The sequence below is a fragment of the Thunnus thynnus genome, chromosome 4 (assembly GCF_963924715.1).
Source record: "Thunnus thynnus chromosome 4, fThuThy2.1, whole genome shotgun sequence".
NCBI classification, from domain to species: Eukaryota; Metazoa; Chordata; class Actinopteri; order Scombriformes; family Scombridae; genus Thunnus; species Thunnus thynnus.
Genome location: NC_089520.1, coordinates 5,036,818 through 5,064,040, shown reverse-complemented (window position 1 = coordinate 5,064,040; position 27,223 = coordinate 5,036,818). Strand labels below are relative to the sequence as shown.

General features: G+C 39.9%; 1 protein-coding gene across 4 annotated transcripts in view; it reads right to left on the bottom strand.

The window, feature by feature from the left end:
- The window catches only part of chd6 (chromodomain helicase DNA binding protein 6), a 105,740-nt gene extending 78,940 nt beyond the window's left edge, over positions 1 to 26,800 (bottom strand). For 2 of the 4 annotated variants that reach the window (XM_067586288.1, XM_067586291.1), the window contains exons 1-2: positions 25,799 to 26,173; positions 7,119 to 7,168 (exon numbers count right to left, since the gene is read on the bottom strand). In XM_067586288.1, the coding sequence (XP_067442389.1) occupies positions 7,119 to 7,148 (30 nt within the window). In that variant the 5' untranslated portion in view covers positions 7,149 to 7,168; positions 25,799 to 26,173. Of the gene's footprint in view, positions 1 to 7,118; positions 7,169 to 25,798; positions 26,174 to 26,275; positions 26,360 to 26,672 lie in introns of those variants that run through there. The other 2 variants (XM_067586289.1, XM_067586290.1) reach the window with 2 other exon arrangements.
- Between the last annotated feature and the right edge of the window lie 423 nt (positions 26,801 to 27,223).

The following is a 27,223-nucleotide window of genomic DNA, read 5'->3' as shown; positions in this document are numbered from 1 at the left end:
GAATAACTCCCATCACAATTTTTCAATTTCTCTTCATTTTTTAAAAAACTCATAAAAATAAAAATAAAAAAACTCAACAATATATAAACAGACAACAGCAGCACATCTTCACATGTGAGAAGGCTGAAACCGGTCAATGTTTGGCATTTTTTCTCAATAAATGACATTTAGTTTATAAAACTGTTGCCTGGTGGACTGGAGGTTTGAGGGTCTGACTGTGTAACATCGTCCCCATTTAAAGAAGACCAACACTGGACTTCTGTTGCTTTCTCTTCCCTCATTTCTTGCCTTTCACTACTGTGTAATAAAAAGGTACAAAAAACACTTTCACACACTGTATTTTCCCATCTTGCCTTTAATTGTTTTCTTCATGTTGCTCTTCTGTTGCTTAAATTACTACAAATCCTTTGTCATAATCTTCCAATATGTCGTTTCCTGTCGTTTGACCGCGTGATCTTCTGCTGCACTTTCAACCGTCTCATAAAGAAATCTATAACCTCGTTGTTCTCTCATTTAGCATCGTACGGATCAATCCTGACATCAATCTTTAACTGTAGAAAGCGATATCATCTTGACTCATGAATGAATCTTTATGCTTTTTCAGTGTAGCGATCTGCTTTTAAAAAAAAAAACATTGATGAAGGATCGCTTAGGAAAAAAACATTGCGAGCTGGATGTAAGAGAAGCATGATGCTTATCTCCTCTAAACCCTGACCAGACCCTAAGCAGAGACTGTGACAGTTATTAATGTTATATCTGTAGAGATGATTTGCATGTAATACTGATGTCTTAGGGGGGGGGGGATACGGTGCATGCACGTCTATGCTTCTGATGCATATTATACGTTTTTCTATGTATTTTTATGCTCGCTGCAGCACATGTTGCCCACTTGGGACAAATAATAAAACTGGAAGTTGAACAAATCCCTTTTATCTCTCCATCTAGCAAAAGCCATATGAAAATCCCAGATTAAACTGGAAAACAAGAGAGATGTATGGGCTCCACCGAAAGGCCTGAGAAAAAGGAATTCCAGCTCAGAGGAGTTCTACATTCTTGTTGTTCCCTATTGGAAAAAAAAAAAAAAAAAAAAAAGATGGAAGGAAAAGAGGAGGAGGAGGATGAGGAGGAGGAGGAGGAGGGGAGAGAAAGAGCGTTTCAGCTGTTTGGGTGAGTAGAGAAAAGATGATCAAAGTGACTGAATCTGGGCCTCAGACAGACAAAAGAATCCAGTCTTTGTGTCTGCTTTACCTTGAAGTGTAGAAATCCCAGTTTCACACAGCGTTTGCTGATTCATAGATTGTGGTGGGAAAAAAAAAAAAAAAAATTCAAGGGGGGAAGAAAAAAAAAAAAAAAAAAAAACTGCTATCTCAGTGTAGAGAACAGTTCCCTTTGTGTGCGTTCATCACAGTACGGTGGGAACGCTGCCGTTACTCATACAGGTCGTTAGAGCTTTTAGATTAATTAGCGCCGAAACAATGAATCAATTACTTGATTAGTCGATTGACAGAAAAATGACCGTCAACTATTTTGACAATAGTCGTTTATCAAGGAAAAAAACGCCATAAATGTGTCAGTTCCAGCTTTTAAAACGTGAGGTTTTGCAGATTCTCTTTTTTTATATCATTGTAAGCTGAATTTTGGGACAAACAAGCATTTTTGAAGACTTGCAAACAGCATCTCTTCTCTCTCTCTCTCATCCTCTTCTTCCTCTCGTATTTTAAAAAACGGAGAATATCAACTTCTTTCAGTCTTTGCTGTTGTTTAACCAAGATGTGTGTCAACTTCTTAAACAGAACTGCAGAAGGACACAAAATAAATTTGATTGTTAGCTGACAATCATGTTGTATAGTATTATAAGACACCACCTTGACTTTTCAGGAATTCTTCACTATTTTCTAACATTTTATAGACCAAATGATTGATTCATCATATAAATAATCATTGAAAATAACCATTTCAGCCCCACAATTAATTGAAAATAAAAAAGTTGATAATTCTAAGCACCTGTAAGTCCGATTTTTCCTTGAATATAAGCCTTCTATAATCACCCAGCACAAAAACTAGATTTCATGTAAGAGGAAATCGTTCCCTTTTGTCAAAAGGAGGAGCCTGAACCTCTTAAGCCTCCACACACACACACACACACACACACACACACACACACACACACACACACACAGAGGGATTTTCCCCTGACATTTTCAAGCACTGAAAAGGGGGGGAAAAAAGTACAAAAAGCTTCTTTCAGATCAAGCATATCATACCGCATAGACAATATTCATCTACACAACACATGTTTCCTGAAAGCTGTGCAGCACCGCAAACCCAGCACAATATACCTAACCACTCTGTCAATTATGTCAATCACTGAGCAAAAAACGGTCACACAGATTTCAGAGAAAAGTGACAAATAGTCACCTCAAAGGAGACAAGGAAGTAACTAATGTCTGTTATTTGTACAGAGTAGTTCCTCCCTGTGATCACCTGTCGGATCACTATTCAATAAAATGTTTCCTCTATCACCTCTATAGCAACCTGCCGCCACGGAGTACAACATCTCTATCTCCTCTTTTGTTGTCATTCTTCCATCATGGTGGTACCGGCCTCCTGCAAAACTCCTACCAGACATACGATGACGTTATCGCTCCGTTGTTTTAAGATGCGGCGGACAGATAACCAGATAACTTGATGGCCACTTGAAAATGTAGATGAGATACTAGACACTCCATCATCTGCATCATCACCTCCCCGCCGATGCAAACTGTAAAACCTTCTCCACGCTCCTAAAAAAATACAGGCCGGATTATTTAAGGATGCAAGCCAGCGGGTTCTTTCTGCCCTGACATGCTCTTTTATAACTCCATCTTAAACACCATGTTTTGATGTGGTGCTGTAGGCTTATAATCGTTTAAACTGTGGCTGCGCTGCAACCGAACTTTCCCCTTCTGGGATAATAAAGCTCATGTGACTGAGGGAAAATGATCAATACAACCAGTATGATAGTGAAGTACGAGATCACGTAGACTAATTTCACCTTAAGAGTCACTGATTAAGCAGTTCAACCTTCTCAAGTCTCTAAAAATCAAATAAACACTCATTAAAAATGCAGCCACCAACAACATTTCAACACCTAAAACAGAAACCTTAAATGTGTCTGCTAGTGTTTCCCATTAAATACCTGCAGCCTGACACAGTTTCATAAAGAACTGAAATAGGGATGCACCATATTGGATTTTTTGCCAACAACATCCTGTCAGCCAAGGTGTTTCCTATCTGTGCAGCCGAACTTAGCAGCTCTTCGAGAGACTGTTTCTCCCTGACGGTCCCGGTGTTTCCTCCGTAGGCTGCACTTCACTCAGCTGCCCGTCAGACCCGCTGCTTCTTCCCACTTTAACTTGAATAACAAACCGGGGCTCAGTGCTCCGGTTGGATCCACATGGAGAGCCGGGGCTAACGTTAGCTGAGAGGCTAGCGGAGCGTTAGCAGCAGCATGGCCGGAGGGAAGCACAGCCAGCTAGCTTCTGTTATTTTTACTCTTTTCATAATAACATAAAACATCTCTAACGTTGTGTTTTGCGCTGTTGCTTCAGCGATGTTGAAGCTCGTGGTGCTCGGGACTTTGCTGTCAGGTTTGTCTGCAGGTGAGCTGTTTATGTGAAATGATTGAGGTGTGTTTTCACTCAGCTGTTCATACGGGTAGCTTTAGCTACTAGCAGCCGCTACTACCTATAGGCATGCTAAGCTAACCATCACGGCTCCAAGTTAACACAAAGCTGCAACTTCAGTACGTCATATTTCACCGATAAGGAGAGGAATTACTGAGAGAAAGCTTATTTTAATCTGGTAAAAAAAGACTACAAAACAGTTAAATATTATCTGTTTTCAAGCATCCGTTTGCAATGCAAGACAACAGCATGACCAACTATAAATGTTAAAGTCTTATCTTAATGTTATCTAAGAGCAAAACTAGGAAACAAACGGCTCTTTTCTGTTTCTGTGCTCCGGTGCCGAGTGAAGCGAAGTCGGCTGCACTCATTTTGAACCAGGCGGCGGTGCAGCCCGCTGTGGTCGGTTCCTTAGCCGCTCACATTGGTTTATTATCATGTTTGACACAAAAGTTTAAAATCCTCATATTTGAGAAGCTGCAACAAATACATTTTTCCCTTAAAAAATATTTGTTTAGGAAAATAGTTGCTGACTGATTTTCTGTCAATCAACTAATCGATTAATCATTGCAGCCTTAATTTTTTGACCTGCTGTTATATTTGCTGCGTCATCACCATTCATCTATACAACCAATGTGTTTATGATTAAACTGTTTACAAGAGCACAAAGTTCTTCATAGATCTAGCCTCTCAAAGTGCATCAGATTGATGCTTTTAACTTTAAAATGTACAAAAACTTTCTTCTGGGGGAGGAGAACGCCCCCCCAGACCAGCATAGAGGGTCCGAGGTCCACCCACCACAGTCTCACAGAGTCCTGTGGGAAACGCTGGCTAAACTAACTGGATCTGATGAGCTTAAAAACACTTTTAACAAGGACAATCATGAAAAAATGTGTTTTAAAAGGCTGAAGGAGTATTTACACAGTCTGCTCAAACTCACAATCATGAAAAGAGTTTTAAACTATTTGTTTGTCTTGAAAATGAAGGACATCATAACCAGCATCGGTGGTTTTCTTTTTGTCTATTTTTTTCCGCTGTAATCACAATGTTTAGTTTATATTAATGTTTGTGTGTTTAATCATTTTGACAATATAAAGTCATTAAGAAGAGAGCTTCAAAATCAAATTACACATTACAGCTTTTAGAGATCCAGCGTGTTCCTCATGAAACTTCACCGCGGCCGGAGTTTAAAATTTATGACGATCTGTCGACTTTCTATCTGTAACTGCGGTCGGAGCAGGAATCCTCTTCATCGTGCTACAACACTGAGCTTTCACCTTCATAAAAAAAAAAAAAAAAAAAAACTGCTGAGATTGAACGCATTAAACCTTTGTAAAAGAAATCTCACAAAATGTCACAAGTGTGCAACGTCTTTGAAGTCATGCACCACAGCAATAAATAAAAAATCATGTGCTCCATTTGTACAAATGTGCCGTTTGTTAAGGAGAGAGAGATGTTGTGCATTAGAAAAACATGTCCTGGATGTTCTTTGTGGGTTTTTTGTTCTTGTCTGCTAAAGAAACGTACGAGAAAAGGTTTCTGAAACAAATAAAAAAACAACACCGGCACTCGTGGATCTATCTACTTATTGTTTTTTCACTGTCTGTCCACAATTAAACAAAAAAAAAACACAAGAAGAAGAAGACAGATCCGTTTCTTTTGTTTGTTTTCATTTGTACAAGACATTAAAACCTACAATCTGTCATTTATCTGTTATTCTATATTAACCGACCGGATAACTGCGCCACATATGTGAACTATAAATATATAAGATGATGATAATGAGGGGCACGACCATATTTTGCTGTTGTGACAGTGCTAACACTGTGTCACTGCAGTACGGAGGCCTCGTGCCTCAGCTGAGAGACTGCTGTGTCACCTCGCACTAACAGAAACTCTGAGTCATCACTCCGCTCAGCTTGACTCATAAATATTACAAAACAGTGAGACATCATCCCAGCGCAAACCGAGGAATATTAAAATATCTCCGACAGAGAGAAATTATACGTCGAGTAGTATAAGACCTGGAAAATGTTAACGGAGGCTTTTCAGGGTTGCACCCTCTGTCGGTGGAGAGACACGCTGACCCTACGAGCTACGGACGTCCCGAAGACGATGATGATGTCACAGCCGAGCCTTTCGTTAACTCTTCAGCCTGCTGCTCTACTTTACCACAGCTTACGGTGCAGCTTTTCCCCTCGTATATGAAACGTGGAAAAGAGAGTGAAAAATGATTTGAGCACGGCGGGGTGAGTGGTTGGTAAAATATATGGATTAAACTCTGATTCTAACTCTCTCTTCCTCACTGGAAAAGACACTTTCTACAGTTAAAATGATCAGCTGTCGCAAATTAATGTTAAAATTGAACTTAACTGTTGTCAGTTTTTGTATGTTTGTAATCAGACAAAGATCATTTATGAAGGATGATCCTCCACTCTGTAACGATAGCGAGTGTTTTTGTAGTTCTCACAACTCTAAAACAGGATCACGTCGCTTCAATTTGACAAGTCTCCAGTTCAACTTCCTTTCATATCAGATCAATAATTTAATATGTGCTAGATACATATTAAATCAACACTGTAAATCTTCTGCTGCTATGAACATGTAAATATCAGATCAGATTCTGTGTCGGCAGATATTAAAGGTAATCCTTACTAAAAAGGACAAGATGGGTTTTTGTGTGAATTTTTGAGGGTATTACACCGTGCATGAATTTTACACTGAGAATTCATACAGTTCAAAGTAAATGTAGTACATGAAAGGAGCAAATCAGGACTCATTACAGACTCCAACATTAGACTCTGGGTGATTGGTTATAAAGTATTAACAAAATACTTCTTGTAAACGTAATAAATCAAAAATGCAGCTAAACGTTTGCCTTTTTTTGAAGATGAACTACATGATAACTCCTGGCAGGTGAGTTCCGCCTTTTTCCTTCCATCAATATACAATTATTAACTTTTTTTTTTGCCATCTGTGAATCAATTCAGAATCACAGAAGATACAACTTCCTCTGCTACTCTCTCACGTGTACGGCCGAGCTGAACGCCATGAATACCTTTGAGTAGGGACTGTCGGCGCGTCTCACCTGCCTCTGGTCTTTCAGAGCAGGTATATAAAGACTTCAGACGTGAACAGACATGTCTTTACAAACCGTTTAGTTTGAAGCACACCGAGACCTTCACTCAAGTACTCTGTTGCCATCATAAAACAGTTGACAGCATTCGTCATATCGATGTAGATCACGAGCCTCCACTCGTGTGTGTAAACGTACAACAACAGGATCTGATGTTAAGCTGCGTTAGAGAATAAAAAGCCTTGTGAATATGTCTAAAAAACACTCATTGAAGCTTAAAAATCATGTTGTGTTTGGTCTCCTGTGTGTACAGAGGTTTTTAAATGACCTACTTTTCCTTGTGTGCACGTGAATGTGTGTGTGAATACAATACAAACCTGCTGCTTGTCCTTCTTGTGTATTTTCATCTTCTATCCCTTCACTGCATCTGTTAAGACACAAAACAACATCATTCATATTACTTCAGGAAACGCACCCAAAACAAATAAAACCTTATTTTACCCTCCGATGATTCAGCCGTACTTCTTCACATCGCACATAAAATAAATACCCACCAGTATGAAGCACTGAAATCCCCCCAAAAAACAGAATTATGCATATGTATCCTTGAAAATGCAGATTACAACTTTATCCTTTCTAAACCATATTAGGAGAATGTTTTACTGAGCCAAATATTTCCCAGCAACAACCTTCTTCACATTCCAGTTACACACAATTACTTCTGGAAGCAACAGTCGTCTGCTGTCAGTGCCTTGCTAAAGGACATTAAGGCAGTGACGACTTGTTTGACCGACCTTCACTCTCCCTGCTTACAAGGCCGCTGTCATCGAGGGGGCTTAAACCGGTGTTAAAAGGACAAATCTGTTGTTTACCGACCAATAGATGAAGAGGATTTCGCTTCACAAGGTGCAGCTTGAGATTTAACATTAAAACGGGATATTTTCAATTATTTGCACTGACTGAAAAATGAAAAATATCTGTTGGTTGTTCTCTGGGGCAGCCACAGTGGGGATTATTAGCACAGAAGCAGATTCAAGGTGAACTTAGGGTTTGTGGAGACGGACATTTACGAGACATTTACACCATGTGGTCTAAAAGAGTGCCGACCGCATTTAAACACATGAGTTTGAATTAACTGGAGTAAAGGTTTTCCTGTCTTACCTCCCTCAGGGCTTTAAGAAATCTGATTCTAACCTCTACTGGGTTTATTTACTTGTACTTGAACGCAGCGGCGTCTCATCTAATCTGTAGTTTCATATTTCAGCTGGACTGCGGTGTGATTCTAACGTCAGGTGGAGTAAACGCAGCATAAATCTACAAAAACAACCTGCCGTAGTGACACCGCCGAGCCTCGTCGGCTAGTCGGACGTCTCTGAATATACGTCGAGAACAGGTCAGACTGTGGGACAAGCAACTGGTTCCACAAGGATATCAATCCATTGACACTTCTCACCTCTCTGCCTTAAAGGCGAATACCACCGACATCACGTCAGCCCCGAAACATCCTGAAAGCATTTCAAGGGTTTCAGTTCAGTGTGTTATACGGATATATTAAGCAACGGCAGAGAATACAACTGAAAATAGTTTCCTGCACAACAAAGACAGAAAAAAAACCTGCAGGTAAAGGAAGCTGAAACAGAGTCACATGTAGGGGCTGCAGCCAACGATTATTCTCATGATCAATTTATCTGCAGATTAACTTCTCAATTAAATCACTGCATCTATAGAAATGTTGTAGAATAGTGAAAAATGTTACAATTTCAATTTACTTCCACATAAATAAACAAAACCTACATGGAAAAACACTGGATCATATTTGAGAAGCTGGAACAAGAGAATGTTTTGTGTTTTTGCTTAAAAAATTACTTAATTATCAATATAGTTGATTTATTTTTGGATTTTTTGGATTACTTGTTTCAGATCTAGTCACCCCTCTCATCCAAATATTACAGCAATTTAACATTGAGTATATTAAAGCAAATTCAGCTTATTAAAGCTACTAACTGGGCCGATCCTGGATGTTAATTAGGTTTGCAACAGATAATTTCTGGATATTATCGTGATAGATTAGCAGTTTCATCTATATGATGTCAGCAAATGGTGAAAAATGCTGATTATTGTTTCATTAAGGCCGAGATGACATCTTCACCGACAGTCCACAACACAAAAATATTCAGTTTTATATCACAGAAGATTAAAAAAAAAACACATTTGAGAAGTTGGAAGTTGGAGATTTTTGGCAACTTTTGCTTAAAAAAAATGGTTCAGTGATTCAACCAATTATCAAAATAGTTGACGATTAATTTTCTGCTGATCTATTAATCGTTGAAGCTCTAACGTTATCAGATTGAAGATATTGTTATAATTCTTCTCACTCTCACCAGCACATGCAGCAGTGTGCAGCGCTATAAATAATAATAATACTTTATCTCTAACAGAACTTTTCTTACAGAGGTAGAAACTGCAGCTGCTATGACACAGATCTGATGTTTTCTAATCAGTGAGCAGAAAAAAATCTGCATGGAGTCACATGTTTCCTCTAGTTTGTATCTGGACCACAAGGGTGTGAGGTACAAAATCACATCCCTGGGCATGTGACCTACATGCAACTTACATTTGGACACTGAATATTAGAATCCGTCTGCACCACAGGAACGATGGGTAGAAGGTACAAACACAGAAATTTGTAGTTTACACATGCATATTAGCATAAGTTGTTTTTTGGAAAAATATGTGGGTTACATCCTTAAAATAGATATAATCATCCAAAACTCTGAAAGGAAAAAAAAATGAGTTGCAGACGGAAATTTAGCTGTGAAAACCAGTGATGGATTACACATGTACATCCAGGAAGTTGTTTCATTAACACTCAATAGACTCGACTTGGACTGACATGTCTTCAGCTTATAGATCATCTGTGTTTTCTGCAGTTAGTTTCCAAACATACAGTATCTCATAAAGCCTGGTTTCATTGGACGCTGCCAAAGTTGCTTCCAACAAGTTCTCTACGACATAAACAGGAACACGAAGCACTTTCAGCTCTTCCAACAGCAGACTCCGAGGTGCTGATCTTGCAGTCTAACAGTACAGACAGTACAGGTTCAGTACCGGTGCAGTGGAAACAACTAAATATCTTCAGTTCACTCTATGCTGTACATGATACAGTGTGTGTGTGTGTGTGTGTGTTGTCACAGAGTCGGGGTGGAACCGATTCATTCCGTTCATTTCTTTCTAGAGAAGATGAGGAACGAGTGTTGCCTATTACTTCACAACGTCTTCCAGATATCAACGCTTATTATGCAACTCCCTTTGCTGGAAAAATGCAAATATCACGGCTTTGCAGGGAGAGAGAACGTCTTAAAGAGCGCAAACTCAAACAAATAACGAGACGGGTTGTGTTGCTTTTCGTTGTACCGTCAATTAATCCAGACAGATGTTGATTTTCCAGCTGTTTTAACAAGCTCTGCAGGTTTTTTCCCCCTCTAATCTAAATCTAAGGCTCCCCCTCAACCATTTAAGTCAAACTGGAAAAAAAAAAAGACACATTGCTCACAAGGCATTAGCACAGAAAGTGCTGAGAGGAGCAGAAAACAATCATCAGAAATCAGGTGTGTGTGTGTACAGTTTAATACGCCGTTAATGCAAACTCGACACTTCCTGCAGCATCTTTACGGTAAAAGAGAAGCAGCTGCGGTCACTAGAGGACGGGGGGGGGGTGATTGGGGCTGTGCCATTATCAAAATAAGATCACAAATCTGCACTCACTTTTATGTGACGATTCTGCGGTGTTTGTGTCAAATGAAAACTGAGCTGCATCAACAAATAAGGAACCGTGCACAGGAAGTGAGGGGAGGGACCCCGGTCTAAATAAATCCAGACAGAGCAGTAAAATATGGGGTTGTTTTTTTTAGGCAGAATAAAGACGTATCGGACACTTAGTTCTGACCAAAACACTAGACTTTTGCATCATCTGTTGTTTGGATCTGAACTCCAAGACGATGATGACAGTCAGAAGCATATATGTTGCTTAGCAACCACCTGAAACATCACAAAAAAAGCCAGAAAACTCTAAAATCTACATCTCCTGACCACTTAAACAGCCAGCAAAACATTTAAAAGACTACAGAGGCTTTTTACTACATGAGCCACAGACTTGGCTCCGGTCACCGCTTCACAAAAGAAAAGAATAAAAGGCTTCAGTAAGACAAACACACTCAGAACCTCCCCGCAACTGTTGTGCTTCCTGCTCCGGTGTTACATTATTGTTAAGTGTGGAGGAGCGGCAACAGCAGCGGTCGAGGCAGAAATGTGAAAAATGCAATCGTTTTGAGGCTGAAAGCAGATTTATGGTCAAGGTGAACTATGGAATCATACATGAGCCTGATAGTTTGTTGTTTTTTTGTTTTTTGTTTTTATCTGTAATGATTTCATGAGGAGTCTGCAGACTGTGAGGATCCTTGAGGGTCTTAACAGGACTGAAGTAGACTCTTAATAAGTCTGAAGGTGGAGAAAATTTTCTCATAAAGGATCAAACACTGAAATCAGTCTTCTTTTATAACAGGAGCAGAAGCTACATCCAGCTACAGGTGAAATGTCTGTAAACAAACACACTGGAAAACTTTCTTAAAAAATGTTTTAAATGGTGCAAAACAGCCTCAGCTTATTGTTCTTAAATGTAGCATTTTATGCAGTTACATATGAGCAGTTTATTTAGAAAACAAAAAAAGCATTACCTTTACCAAAGGGCTGATAATTATTTATAGTTTGTTCTGTCTGCATAAATTAATAAACTAGTCAAAGGTTTGGAAACAATTCTGAGTGAAAAAAGAAAATCATGATCAGTTTTGACCAGAATCTTGTCCTACTAGCTTAATTTAATTGGGTTTTAATGCATTTTTTATTGCTTTTCTGGCAGCAAATCACATTTTAACCAATCAGGTGAGCAATTCTGAAGGTTTGGATGAATTTAAAACGATCGATGTGAGCGATGTCTTTTCATTTTCTGGATTTGAACGGGTGATAGCAGCAGCTTCACTTTGCTTGATGGAAAGAGCAGGTGTGTGCTCCTGCTCCATATATTTTGTACACTCAGTACATGACATTCAGTAGAATCGCCCTCTGCCTGCTTAGCACATGGATGATAAAACGGTAGGTTAGTAGTGTGCGGCAGCAAAACAGTCACAGACACTCCCACCACCTGTCTCGTTGTACCATCAAAGATTACCGCTGGATCTGCACACAAGTTCAGCTCTGACTCATAACCGCCGTCTTTTTTAAAAAAAGTGTGGCACTTAGCTAATCCTTACATCAAACACTGTCTTATGTCAATATAGGATTTGATTGCAGGTGAAGAAGACTGTGTATACTTATTGTGTAAATTCATTTTCTCCTGCACACCTGGTAGGATAACTAACACAGAAGTGGAGCACAAATACTTCTTTTTAGAGCATTTTTAGAGTACCTGCATGACTGTCAAGCTCATCAGTGAACCAATTTTCATTTTAATTTACAGGATTCCCCCTTCCCACCCCCCCGATAGAAAACTGTTTAACAACGCTCCATTTTACCAACCGATATATCCCGACAGGTGTTCACCTAGCAGCAAATTCATGACAGCTTGGACATGTGCGGTTTTAAATATCTGGCATTTGACACACAGGAAGTGATTTGATAGTTCTAGCATCAGCGTTTTACTTTGAAATTTAGAAAAGTTGTAGCTGGCATGATGGATGATAAAAAAAAGAGCGTTACCCATAGAAACGTAAGCCTCAACACAGAAACCGTAGCTAAAGCCATCAGATTACCACCCACGCTGCAGGTGATCTCTGGGAAATGTAGTGCAGAGACACCAAAGCGATACACGCACATGTAAAGTGACTGAAACAAGCTGGTAAGTCTGATCAGTTAAGTGCTTTGAGGTAATATGGGACACCTCGCACCCCCCCACGCCCCGAGGCCCACCGACACCCACGCTACTGTAGTAGAGTACGCTCGCCGCTCTACCCTGAGGGGCGGGGCCTGTGTGATGTCTGTCATGTGCGGGGGGGGGGGGCGGACGAGTCATGCGGAGGGCACGCGGTACTGTGAAAACATCACTATCCAGCATCATGCCCTCGTTACTTCATCTTCTGTTGCCATAGAGATTCTAAATGAGATTGTGCAGCTTGTCAATCAAGTGTTCTGTTGTGTAAATGAGCAGTTTGTGTAACATATTTTCAAAATAAAGTGATTCTCAACCACAAATCTGTTTTATGGTTTTATTCCACTACTGCTCTATTATTATTATTATTATTATTGTTATTAGCAGTTGACATAAGTTGAACCCTTTAGTCAAACCTTTGCTTGTGACTTTGTTCACTGCTTGTACAAACTTGCTTTTATGTCTTTTGTTTGTCTTGACTGTGATACATTTTATTTAATGAAAGCTGATGAAGTTACTACTCAGTAACTTAGTTATGATAATATCAAGTAAGTAATATTTGGATCATAAAGTGCTTTAGTTGCAACTGCAGTTTGTTATGTTTGTCTAGATCAGTTTAGTCTCCTCCACATGTGATTCAAGTCATTTTTAAGTGTGAAAGATTATCACTGTTTCTACATGTGATACACACACAATACTGCATTAAACTACTGCAACAATTATTAATATGTAAACTGGGTGATATGAACAAAATAATGGTCAAAATGTTTATAATATCATGATGCTGATGTGCTGAGTCAACATTTACATAACTCTACATTCAGTGCAAGAAAACTACACATGGCACATTTAAAGTATTATAATCAATACTGATCATAATAATATCTGAGCTGATAATATGTTGGTTGTGGCTTGTAGTGATGAACCTCTGCAGCTCCTCTCAGCTTTACAGAGCTTTATAGTGAGTTTCAGCTCATTGTTTATCTGTCCGGCTGAAACTTCACTGTTTTGGTTCACTCTCAGCGCTCTAATAGCGTCGTTTTAGGTCGCAGCAGGCAGCTGTTTTCAGAGGAAAAAGCTCTAAAAATCCACTATACACTACCTGCTCAGCACCAAACAACAAACAGACACAGTTAACTGTAGACTAGCTGGTGAACATGGTGGAGCATTTAGCAGCTTAAGAGCCAGATATTTCCCTCAGGAGTCGGTAGAGAGTTAAAACAGAGCTAAAAGAGGGTGAATATTGGACTTAAATTCACCAAACATGACTTTAAGTGAATGATAATGTGTTCACTTCTTGTTTTTGCTGAAAACTTGTGGACATAAAGTCAGTTAATGCAGATTTAAGTATTTAATAATCACATTGTATAAAGTTAAATTGATCTTCATGTCATTGAACGCAACATTTTCTGTATTTAACTTTTTTATTAATTAAATTATTCAATTATTTTCCAAACATTTAAGTAATAAGACCTCATGGCGTGACATTTATTACATGTAATGTTAACTCATCATCCCTTTGTGTTAAGTAAACATTTTAGAAACAAGAACCACAATAATTCAGTAGAAGAACTGTGTCACACTGCGTTTATCTGTAGAGACGATAAACACAAATATTGAATTTCTGCTTTACCCCGCAGGAAACTCAACCATCTCCAGCGACACCAGACGTTCAAAATAAATGGCTTCATTATCTTCAATTTTGATCTGTTTCAATTGTAGGAAAAATAAAAAAACAGTTTAGGATGAAACACATTTAAGCTGCTTTACTTTACTGCATGTCAACAACTCTTACTGTCACTCCTCGCTTAAAAAGGCCAGCGATCTAGTACAGTTAAAAGGCCACAAAAATGACCTTTAAAAATGACAAGGAGATGGTTTCATGGTAGATTCACCTCAACATACACACCTAGCCTCCTTTTTCCACTTCACACTTTGCATCACGTGTGTCCTACAGGTGTCACATCAAATCCCACCGGAGCTTTTTATATCCTTTGAAAGATAAAATACATTTTGACTCAAACCTTTCAACAGGTGATACAACTTAACCTCCTCATCAATTTAACAATAGACAGTGAGCAAAAATACACCTTGATGTATAAACAGAAGAAGAGCAAGAAAAGAGAAATGGCGAGGTGAAAGAGGTGTGGACTTCCTGTTCTCCGTTTTAAACCATCCAATAAAATGAAAGCAGCAAAAAAAGCCTTTTTTTTTTTCAAGTTTTGTGTTAAGTTGTTTTATCCCTACACACCTGTCACCCATGAATATTAATGCAAGGGTATGCTGTTTTCAGAATTGAAACAACCCGTCTGCTCCTCGCTCATTTTGCAGCCTTGTGAGGCAGAACTTGTGCACATAAACACATAAAACACACAAACACATAAACACACACACACACACCAGATTGCATGTGTACAAAAGAAAGGGAGGCCACATCTGAATGGAAACTAATTTCTTCGTTGGCAAAAGAACAGAAAAAGTCAAATGAGAGGATTTACCCTTTTATATTATTGCAAATTAAATGTCTTGAGTTTTGGACTGTTAGTCATAGAGAGCTTAAGTCATGACGTCATTCGATGCAATCTCTCATTCAGTGTTTCTTTCATCACTCTTTCTGAAAAAAAAAAAAGAAGTGTAGCCAGCAAACATCTAGGGCTTATGGGAGATGGTGTTCGTTAAAGACCGCTAAAGAAACATAAATACTGGATAAACAACGATATTAGATTGTTCTTTGTCCTAATCTGAACATATGAAGCGAGCCACCTGAGGTTTTCCCTACTTCTGGAACCAAATCCAGAAGTTCCGGTTTGACTTTGGCTCTGTATGAGGCTGGGCAATTAAATCGGAAAATAACCAAAACCCACATTATGACTCTATTCAACCTTATTTTAGTCATATTGATATGCTCGATAAAGTCATTCCCTCATACGTAGTGTCCACCTGCAGTTCATAGCGATGTAATTAACCAGACGTGTCCCGTGAAGACAAAACGACTCAAGTGTTGGAGAAATGCAGCGGGGGAGGGGGGGGGGAGTGCAGAGGAGAACAAGCTGGTACAGGGAAAAAAAGAAGAAAAAAAAAAAGATGTTTTGTTGGTTATAAGGGCACACTTTAGTTTCAGTCAACACCATACAGGACAACACGAAGTTAAACAGAAATACAGTCAGAGAGTTCTTTGGGAGCGTTCAGTGTGGAGTGTGTGAGGAGCTCAACAGCGCGGTATGCTGTTATATGAGGTATTAGTATCTTTTTTTTTGTGAAAATCAAGGTATGTTAGTCTGATTATGTGCCGGTCGAAAGGAGCAGCGGTACCTGACGAACACGGAAAACACTTTAAATCGTGTTGTGACAGGAAACAACGTTGGCTTCGACTTGGAGTCTGGCTGGACGCACCTTTAGACCATATGATTGGTGGAAAACTACTTTACTCGCAGGTTAAATGGCAGCCTGCTCGGCCTTGCGGTGACCCAGGAGAGTTTAAACATATAACCACGACAAAATGTTCAAACAGGTGTGTTTTTAACTACCGAGCATCAGCGCCAACCAACCGAGGTCAGCTCACCCCGAACCCAGCCCCGTTATGAGGGCTGGGAGCCAGGTTAGCTTGTTAGCCTGGATGCTAGCTGCGGGAGGCTCCATGAACTCAGTGCACGAGATGCTAACCAAACAACTAATCAATTAATCAAGAAAATAACCGTTAGTTGCCACTCTAGTTAGAAGTAAATGTTCAGTATGAGCTACAGTTTGTCAGAAAATAAAATACTACAATTCTTTAACAACCAAGCGAAATTCAGAGTTTAACATGTTGACATATTCAGCTGCTGTTACGCAAAACTAGCAACGTTAGCTACAGTGTGGACCTGAACCTGTAACGCAGCCTCCTCTGCGCTTCCTGACCGAAGCTTGTTTCAGACGCAGCAGTCAGTTACACAAGTGTTAAAATAATAAATAACAAAATAACTTCACTCTAAAAGAGCCAGCAAATAATATAATGAGACAACAGAAGTCATAAAAGTGTTTATTAAATCTATGTATTACTTTTTTTTGACATTCGCAAGCAATGTTAAACAGAGCCATATTTGACTCTGAATTTCCTCTTTTAGCAAACAAATATCTAAAAGTGTTGTTAACTACTGAATATGGAAGTCATAATTCAGGGTTTATTTTAGTACAAATAATAAATAAGAGCTGCACTGTGTGGATGGAGAATCTTGTGTATTTAATAAGATATCATCTGATTAATTATTACAGAGAGAAATGTGACAATTAATCGTAATATTGCTCAATCATGAGTTCTTACAAATTGTGATTTTTACTATTTCCTGGTGTTATAAAAGCCAATTAATTGACAAAACAATAAGTAGTAAAAAGAATTAAAAAAACTCAGATGCAGATATATTTGAGTTATTCTTATACTGTAAACATCCTTTTTGCAGTTTCAGTATCACAAGTGGAATCATTTCTAGAGTAAAAAACACCTCCAGATTTTATTTTTATGACCTGGAAAAAGTAGGTGTGCTACACAGCAGACTTTTGCTCAGCAGCCGCAGACAGAAACCCTCAGCGGAGAGACCCGTTCTCTTTTTCAATGACCTTATTCCCTTCGCTCAACCACTTGCCCTTGCACAGAAGAGCAGAGGAGCCCTAACTGTTGCTGCGTCTGAGAATCATCAGGAGACGACTCGCTTGAGGGACGAAGAGGAGCAGCCGGCTGTGCTAAATCAGAACCAAATTCAGCGCTCTTTTCCTAAACGTGTGTGTGTGTGTGTGTGTGTTAGCGTGAACAAAGAGGGGGAATGCATCTTTAAAATGGAACACAGCTCCTCCTCGCTCCTTCCCGGCTTCAGCCGTACGACGCTCCCACGAGGGAGCAAACAAAAGGAGCGGACGGCGTTGTCAGTGGGAGTCTGGCCCGGGGGGTTACGACGCACTGAAACTCAGCATTCTCATAGTAATTAAATAAATCACTAATCACCTCAACTTCTGCAGGATCTCCTGATGACACACTTTCCTCTTGTTTCCCCCCCCCCTTCATGCCCAGGATCTAGCTGACCTAGTCCGCTGCTACTGTGACATTGACATATTTACACTATTGCGTGCTATATTTAAGCCCACAACTGAATCCTCCAGCTTTTTCCACTCGCTGAATCACATCACCACACTGAAACCAGTGCTTAAGTTACAGCATTTTTAGGGAAAGACTTGCAGCTGACAGTGAAGACCTACATACAGTTATACTGTACGTGTATATTTCAAAATGTTTGGATTCAGAACTATAAAGTTTAACATTGCTTTGCACAAGAAGGTCCGTTGTGTATAACAGGGCTGCAACGAATGATTATTTTCATTATCAATTAATCATTTGTCTATAAATTGTCAAAAAGTAATAAAAATCATTTCCCGGAGCCCAAGATAACGTCTTCAAATATCCTGTTTTGTCCGACCAAGAGTCCAAAACCCAAAGATATTCAGTTTATAATGACATAAAACAGAGAAACACCGAAAATCCTCACATTTGAAATACTGTAAAATGTGACTAATCGATTAAAATCAACTAATCGTTTCAGCTCCAGTCTATAATTAGCACCTAATCACCACTTCTTACCTCCTTCCCGCCTTTTGTTCCCTTTGACAGGGTCAAAAAATGTATATTTCCATTAATTTTACTTACGAATTCATCTTTTTTTCTATAATTAGGCCTAATTGATTAAATTAAACGTAAAATACATCACAATTTCCAAATCAATCAAATCAGTGAAGGTTTGGCCTTTTTCCTTGATAAATGACTGAAACAACTAATCAATTATCAAAACCTAAGTCCATCCTATCAATGAATAAACTGATCTTTTCAGTGATAATGCCCTTTTGCAGTTTTTTTGGGGATTACCAAGTAAACACACACTTTCCCCTCACAGAACATACTCACTGATTCATTAATGTCTTTCATTTTCTGTCATCTGCACACTGACTTATCAAGATTATTTTCAAGTACCTCACAGTTTAATTGCTCCTCTTATTTGGTTCAATTATCATGACAAAGATTAAACAGAAGACGACCGACGTGACGACCTCCGACAGCTTTTCTAACAGCTATACGCACACGTTTTGTGGGAAAGCTTTATAAAGAACAGTTGATATCACCATTAACGTGAAGAAGAAGAAGTAAGTGTACTGCGCTGGAGCACAGCCGTCTGCTCAGCCTAAAAACACAAAGCGAGACGACAGCTTTCCATCCCCCCACTAATTGAGATTCTGATTGACACTAATTGAGATACTAAACTGAGACTCACCCAATCTGCTTAAATCACATTTCTCCTGTCTCCACCGTGAGAAGCGACAAACCGAAACTACATAGAAATAACACAGAAACCGTCTACCGAAACAGCAGAGAATGTGAACTCCGAGAGAATGCTGAGACGACCAATATTGAATAGTTTTCCTCTCTCATCCCACTGGTTTCCTTTAGTAAGAAACATAACAAAACATCTCAGACTGGCTGGGTGAAAATGTGTTGTGGGAACAGCAGGGGTACTCAAATACAAGTCTTAGGAGGTCCACTTAAAGTCAAGATGAAATGAAAACTGACTTTTTAACCCTTTTAGATCACATCTCCAGTCATACTGTGCACTTATTTAACAATTTATACCAAGAAAAATACAAAAAAAATCAATTTTTTTGTATTTTTCTATCAAAATCCAGTCATGTTTTCTTCCTGTAGAACAAAATATGACGTGCATTTACGTAGGCTTAAACCAACCAATAATATCATGACATCCAGCCATGAATCAATCTTCAACTTTTAGCAGCACAGACCTAAAATTGATTGATAGACACGCCAACTCCTCAACGTTCAAATCATAATCCTCCCAACGTTACGTCCCGCCTGTCTATCCCGTTTCACTCGGAAATACATCACGATAGGGAAGTTAGATACTATCGAAATGTCTTTTCACATGAACTACCACATTAAAAAGGTCCAGTAAAGTTGCATTACATGATGGTATTTCAGTATAAAAACTCTAACTTCTGTATTAAAAGGGAGACCTGACATCTTCATTGTGTAACCAAGTCCTTAAACTTGGGCATATAAAAAGGTGTGATGGCCAAGAGGAGACTGAGTTTTTCACTGTATTCATGGTTGAAAATGTTTGGTTTTACATTTATTCTGCTGGAGTCTTGACATCATGACTTCAACTGGTTCAGTTTTGTGGTTCTTTTCTCTGTTTGGAGGATAATATTGTTCAAAACAGGGTATCTTCGGTGTCATAGTGGCGTTTTTTGTTCCCACTCTTTATTATGACCACTGTGTGATTGCAAATCGAGCACAATCAAATGCATGTTTTTCACTCTCAATCTCTTTTTTTTGTATCGGCTGGTTTTGAACAAGACATTTTACTTCATCAACCAGAGCTCCTACATTCCACAACATCCTTGTTAACTGTGGCGACAGCCAGGCTGAATGATGGCAGCTGAGGTGAAGTGACAGTGATGTGTCACTCAAAAGCTGTCCGTGTCGGGTTGAGGTTACATTTTGGTCCTGGTCCTGAATAAATTCTTATTTGGTCCAGATATGGACCAGAGTCTGCTTATTGAGTATCTATGTCTAGATATTAAAGTCACAGTCACCTGTCTCTGCCTATACTTGCAGCTGACAGGCTGAATTATGGACAAAGTGGGTAAACAGCCCCAAAAGCTCCAGATTCACTGCATGTCAATTGTTATTTGAGGTGTAACTTTGTACCAATAAATCAACTAAGGCTCATCCTGCATTATTACCCAACATTGTGTCATATAATCTAGTTTTAAGACTTTAATTGTTTTTGTTTCACATTGTCCGTATTCCCAAATAAAACCACATTTATTCAAATAACCACAAACTAATTTACACATAGAAATCTTGCAACCAGGTTCAGCAGAAGCCTCAGAGCTCAATTTTGTTTCAGGCCCCCAAAAAGTTAAGACCGGCCATGGCAGCTGGAAATCGAACCTGTGAACCCATAAAGAATGGATGAGGCCTATGAGGAAAAGCATGATACAGTAATTTTTGCAATTATCAGGAGTCAAGCCAGAACAACATTGAGATAAAAGCTAATAAGATATATTTTATACACTTTAAATAGGGGTTTTTTAACTTTACATAACATCACCACATATATGCACCTGTTCTTATGTCTAAATGCTTAATAAACCTGTTTTTTTTAACTTCCATATAAATAAAGGTTTTTAGTATCAAAACATTAGCTCCATTTGGAAAGAATGCATGACTCAAGCAATGATTACACTTATTTTAGACAAACTAGGGCAGCTGTTCAATTTTCTGGTTGATTTAACAAGACACTTTGATTCAATACTCAACCATAAATACAGGGTTGCTTTATATTTAATGTAAAGATGTGGGATGACAACCTGAGAAAACCAGGCACGTGACGGTATCGTATGCCTCTTGACGGGAGTTTGGATCATCTTTTTGACATTCTAAAAACATAAAGTTGTAATATGACTATAGCAATTTGGAAAGTAACAGAGTCTGTTATGTTGCTGTTTTTGGAGTCTTTCTTGTGCGATATAGCTGGAGCCAACAAATTCTAAATTGACGTTTGCTTCATAAATTGGCATTCGGTTCTGGCTTTGAACTCATCATACGAGGATTAACTTCAGCGTCAGTTTAAAACGGTCAAATTTATTAGTCACCTGCTCTTACTTCATATGCTCCTTTTCAATGCCAAAGTGCTTCAAAAACAGCAGATGCATCGAGATGTAGCTTTTTTTATTCCCTACAAACAATTATTTTGGACGAGTTTCTTCACTCGTTTTAAAATTAGACGCAAAAAAATCCATGAGACACTAAGTCATTCACTGCATAAAAAACAAACCTGCAACCAAAACGTAATTAATATTAAGTTGTATTAAATTATTTATTAGACAGATGTAATAGTTTGCTGTTAAGATGACTTATGAAGAAGCCGACTTCATTAACTTTCATTTTCTATAAAGCGGTAACATTGTCTGCATAGTTTACAATGATGGACTTGGACTTTCCCACATTTTGCAGTGTTACAACCTGGAATTCAAATTGATTTTATTGGCCTTTTTACCATTTGATTAACACAGCATGCAAAGTGCTTTGAAGGTGCAAAATACTTCTTGTTGTGACACAAACAATAATTAAGACAAAAAAGCAGACATCTGTTGGATGCACAAGTATTCAACCCCCCACTCCCCGACCCCCGCCCCCCCGAGTCAATACTTGGTAGAACCACATTTCACTGCAATTACAGCAGCAACTCTTTTAGGGTATGTCTCTACGAGCTTTGCACATCTACAGACTGCATTTTTTTTTGACTATTCTTCTTGGCAAAATAGCTCAAGCTCAGTCAGATTGGATGGAGACCGTCTGAACAGCAATTTTCGAGTCTCGCCGCAGATTCTCAATTGGATTAAAGTCTGGGCTTTGACTGGGCTCTTCTAAGACATAAACATTCTTTGCCTTAAACCATTCCAGTGTAGCTCTGGTTGTATGCTTAGTATCATTGTCCTGCTAGAAGGTGAACCTGCATCTCAGTCTCAAGTCCCTTGCAGACAGCAACAGGTTTTCTTCTTTTTTTTAATATATATTTTTTTAATATTTGGCTCCATCCCTCTTGCCTCAATCCTGACCAGTTTCCCAGTACCTGCTGATGAAAAGCATCCAACAGCGTGATGCTGCCACCGCCGTGTTTCTCTGTGGGGATGGTGTGTTCAGGGTGATGTGAGGTGTTGGGTTTCTACCACACACAGCGTTTTGCACTAAGGCCAAAAAGTTCAATTTTGGTCTCATCTGACCGGAGTACCTTTTTTTTTTTTTTCCACATGATTACTGTGTCTCCCGCATGGCTTGTGGCAAACTCTGAACGGGATTTCTTATGGCTTTCTTTCAGCTACGGCTTTCTTCTCACCAGTCTTCCATAAAGGCCCGATTTGTGGAGTGCATAACTAATAGTTGTCCTGTGTACAGATTCTCCCACCTGAGCTGTAGATCTTTTCCAGCTCCTCCAGAGTTACCATTGGCCTCTCGGCTGCTTCTCTGATCAACGCTCTCCTTGCCTGCTCCGTCAGTTTAGGTAAACAACCTTCTCTTGGTAGATTTGCATGTTCTTTCCATTTTCCAATGATGGATTTAATGGTGCTCTGTGAGCCTGCTTTGTACTTCTCCACAACTTCATCCTGACCTGCTTTGCGAGCTTCTTGGTCTTCATGATGCTGTTTGTTCATGTAATGTTCTCTAACAAACTTTGAGGCCTTCACGGAATAGGTGTATTTATTTGAGATTCAACTAAACACAGATGGACTCCATTTAACTAATTATGTGACTTCTGAAGGCAACTGGTTGCACCTGATCTTATTTAGGGGGTTTCACAGCAAAAGAGGTGAATACATGTGCACTCAACACTTTTCAGATTTTTATTTGTAAATCATTTTAAAAAGCATGTCATACCCCCCCCCAAAATGATGGACTATTTTGTGTTGTGCTGTTACATACAACCCAATAAAATCCATTTTAATTTGTGGTTGTAACATAACAAAATGTGGAAGTTACTTAAATTAAAATGCAGGAAACATGTCATACTTTAGGGAGCATTTCTCTACAACAGCTGGGTCCTTGAAAACGTCCCCCATAAGATGATGCAGGTCATACTGTCACCTGAAGTTAAAACCTTAATTAAAAGTTGTTTATTCTAAAGTTTTTGTAAAATAACAAAAAAAATGGAAATTTGTGCTATCCATGGCTTTAATTGTTATCTGTTCAAAAACGGTTATTAATTGTCACATATGTACATACATAAAACAGACCAAGTACTGATCAAATGAGCTCATAAGCTGGTAAAGGTGAGCTGTAACAGAAAGGTCACATGTTCACTCGCTCTGCGTTGCCTCTATGATCTCTATGTTTTCTCCACAAACAGAAGCAGAAAACATCTGCCACAGTGTTTATCCTGCATCACTATTAGCATTATACCGCAGACGACTTGATTTTTGAATGAATGTAACGAGTAGAACTAACTTGGCGTGCTGTAACATACACAAAAATACACTACTGTCCCGTCTTCTGTTTCTACTGTCAGCTGTCTCAACAACCGGGTGCAAAAGTTGTTGTTTTTCTGTCACCCAAGCAACTTCTCTTGGTGATGATGTCAAAGTGCAGCAGAAGTTTTGCAAGCAGGCAGTAAAACGTAAAGCTAACACTATGAGTGAACGAGCAGGCATACAGACAGACAGACGGATCCAGATTAGAGGCTTCATATTACATAATTTTCGCTGTGGGAGGACACAGGACAAAACGGGGGGGTGAACATGCAAACACAACATGAGGATGCAAAGCCAGACGAGGCGCTTCATTCATTCATTCATTGGTGTTTAAAGGCTGACCTGCCTGATGATGAAACTTTGCAGCAGAGACGTCCTGCTTGTTTGGTCCATAAAATGTCAAAAAATGGTGAAATATGTCGATCATTGTTTCCCAAAGCCAGACATGGCGTCCTCACATGTCTTGCTTTATCCTGACCAACAATCCATAAACCAAAGATATTCAGTTTACTGTCATGGAGAACTAAAGAAACCAGAAAGTATTCACGTCTGTGAAGCTGGAATCAGAGACTTTAAATTACTCAAAACGATTAACTGATTATCAAAATAGCTGGTGATTAATTTAATAGTTGCCAACTCATTAATTAATCAACTATTTGTTGCAGCTCTACCTGAAACCACACAGATCTTCACAGCTAGTCTTGAAAATCGAACCAGCGTCCTTTCACCTTGTCACAAATCTATCTACCAAATGAGAACAAATAACACATCATTCTCATTGGCAGCTGCTAATTATTCTACCAAATACAAAGGTTTCTCATGAAAAAAAAAAATCAGTGGAGTGGAGGGCAACTCCCTTTCCAATACCATCTTGACAGGTAGGGACAAAACGTCCTTTGTCCACGCTCGCAGCAGAGTTAATTGAAATTGCACGTTCACATTTGGTGCAATTACCCATTAAGTCAGACCACAGAGACTGACAGAGGTAGACATAGGTTAGCTCCTGGCGCACCCTTTGTCTGTTACCCGGGGGTGTTATACCTGGGCAGGTGAAGGTGTGACTCCAAGTACGTGCATGACTCACTATATACCTGCACATATGAGAGAATTTGGACTACTATTCCTTAAAAAATGACTCAAAATGATTAATTGATGATCAAAATAGTTGCTGATTGATGTGATACTTGTCAACTCTACTTGAAACCACACAGATCTTCCCAGGTAGTCTTGAAAATTGTACCTGCGTCCTTTCATCTTGTCACAAATCTATAAAACTGCTACCGAATGAGAAGAAATAAAACCCATTCTCATTGGCAGCTTCTAATTTTTATGCCAGATAAGAAGGTTTTTCATGATAAATGAGTGGAGGACAACTCCCTGTCCAATACCATCTTGACAGGTAGAGACAAAACATCCTTTGGCCGTGCTGGCAGCAAAGTTGATGGATACTGCATGTTCATATTTGGTGCAATTATCCATTAAGTCAGATCACAATGATTGGGGTTAGCTCTTGGTGCACCCTTTGTCTTGGGTGTTACACCTGGCCAGGTGAATGTCTTGTCCGTTCATCCACACACAATCACTTCATGACTCACTGTACACCTGCACACACACCAGACTGCTGTATCTACAAATGTTTCAGGAGGCTAGCAGGCTAACAACGTAGCTTACACCTTCTTTTGAGGCTTTGGCTGTAATTAATGCTAGCAGACGCAGGGGCTAACACTCAGCTAGCTTATGTATAGCCAGCCACTGGATTGCCACAAGTTGGGAGATCAAGCTAGGAGGAGGAAAAAAAAAAGAAGTTCCCGGCGAGCAAAAACGGCGACTTGTGATGAAAAACACTAAACACACACTACACACACCGACAGAGAGAAAGGAGACACTGTGTCCTATTTCATGTTAGCACCCGTGGCTACCGAGCTAGCCTTCCCCGCTAGCTGTGTAATGTCACTGCATCGCTGTTGTAAATACATTATAACAGCCCCGCTCCTTACACGTGTGGACAGCCTCTAAAAACTCCTTCTCGGGGACATCTCTCCGCCGAAAAACCCTCCCCGGCGGACAGCTCACCTGCTCCGGACACCGGACACACGCTCTCACCGGCGACACATCCTCCAGGTTAGCCCGAAAAACACTGGCGCTTTTTATTTCCAAGGACACAAAATCGCCATGACAGTTTAGAAAAATGCATAAAAAATTAGCAGGCAGGGGAGGGAGGGGAGAGGAGAGAGAGAGAGAAAGAGAGAGAGAGAGAGCGAGAGGGAGAGAGAGAGAGAGAGAGAGATGGGGAGGGGAGGAGGAGGAGGAGGAGGAGGAGGAGGAACTCCGTGCAATATCTATTTAATCCACATAAAGCTATAGCAGCCCCGCGGAGTTCATTCAGTCTGGATGCCGGAGTCCTGCACTGTTTTGCCACCACAGTCCAGTCTAGACACCACACACACACACACACACCTATCCCCTGCACACACACACACACGCACGCACGCACACACACACACATGCACAAAGCCGAGCCGCATCCAAAAGTTAAAGGACGCTTCTTACCTAAAATGGCCACTGCAGCAGCCAAAACACAAACAGCTTTTTATTTGGTGGAAGTTTCAGCAGCGGCGGCGGTGTGGCTGCTGCAGCCAGCCTAACCTTACCATTTGGATCCAGTAGCAGCTCAGCATTTCAGATTTTTCCATTGGCTGCAGCCTAGCGCAGCTGGCTCCATGCATATTTCCATTGGCCCTGCAGCTGTCAAGCAAGCAAAACGAGCGAGTCTGACCCGGGTTTGTCTGAGAGCTACAGCGGCAGCCCCAGGCAACACCATTGTGTATTGTGTACGGGTTTTTTTCTCTCTCTGTCCCTTCCTGGTGATTCGCATTGATGTGAGCCTCACGCACATTGCCTGTTGTTTATTCTAGGTGGTGGTGTTGTTCTGTTGTTGTGTCCTTACCGCAGACTTGCAGGGAAATCCTTCTCGTACCGGGGGAAGCTTCCCACCGCACCGCCCGGCTGGCTCCTGCTGTCATTGTAGGAAGGAAAAGGAGAAAAAAAACAAGAGGGGAGCGTTCAGTTTTCAACCCCCCCGATGCAACAAAACGAAGGGGTTTACATTTCTCCTCTGCTGGCTGCATCCACCAATCATGTCGCTTTTTTACTGCTCCATCATTACCGGGTTTGAAGGGCGGAAGAAAAGAAATGAGACATTCCACGTCTTTTGCAGATCAGGTTCCGTTTCCCGGATGTGCAGTTTGTTTGCAGGACTTAAAATTGCTTTTTATGAGCTGTCTGTTAAGCATGCAGTGTCCTCTTGTTTTTTTAGAGGCGTCTTTTGGGCTGTAAGACTGATGGGGAGTGCTGCTTTTTGTGGGGTGCCTTCTTTTTCCAACTTCACCTGATGTGTGTGGAGCTTCAGCTTGGTCCTTCTGTCACTGCTGTCCCCCTGTTATTAGGAGGAGTGAAAGCTGCTAAAGTCACATTTTTATACAAAATACACCTCTTTTG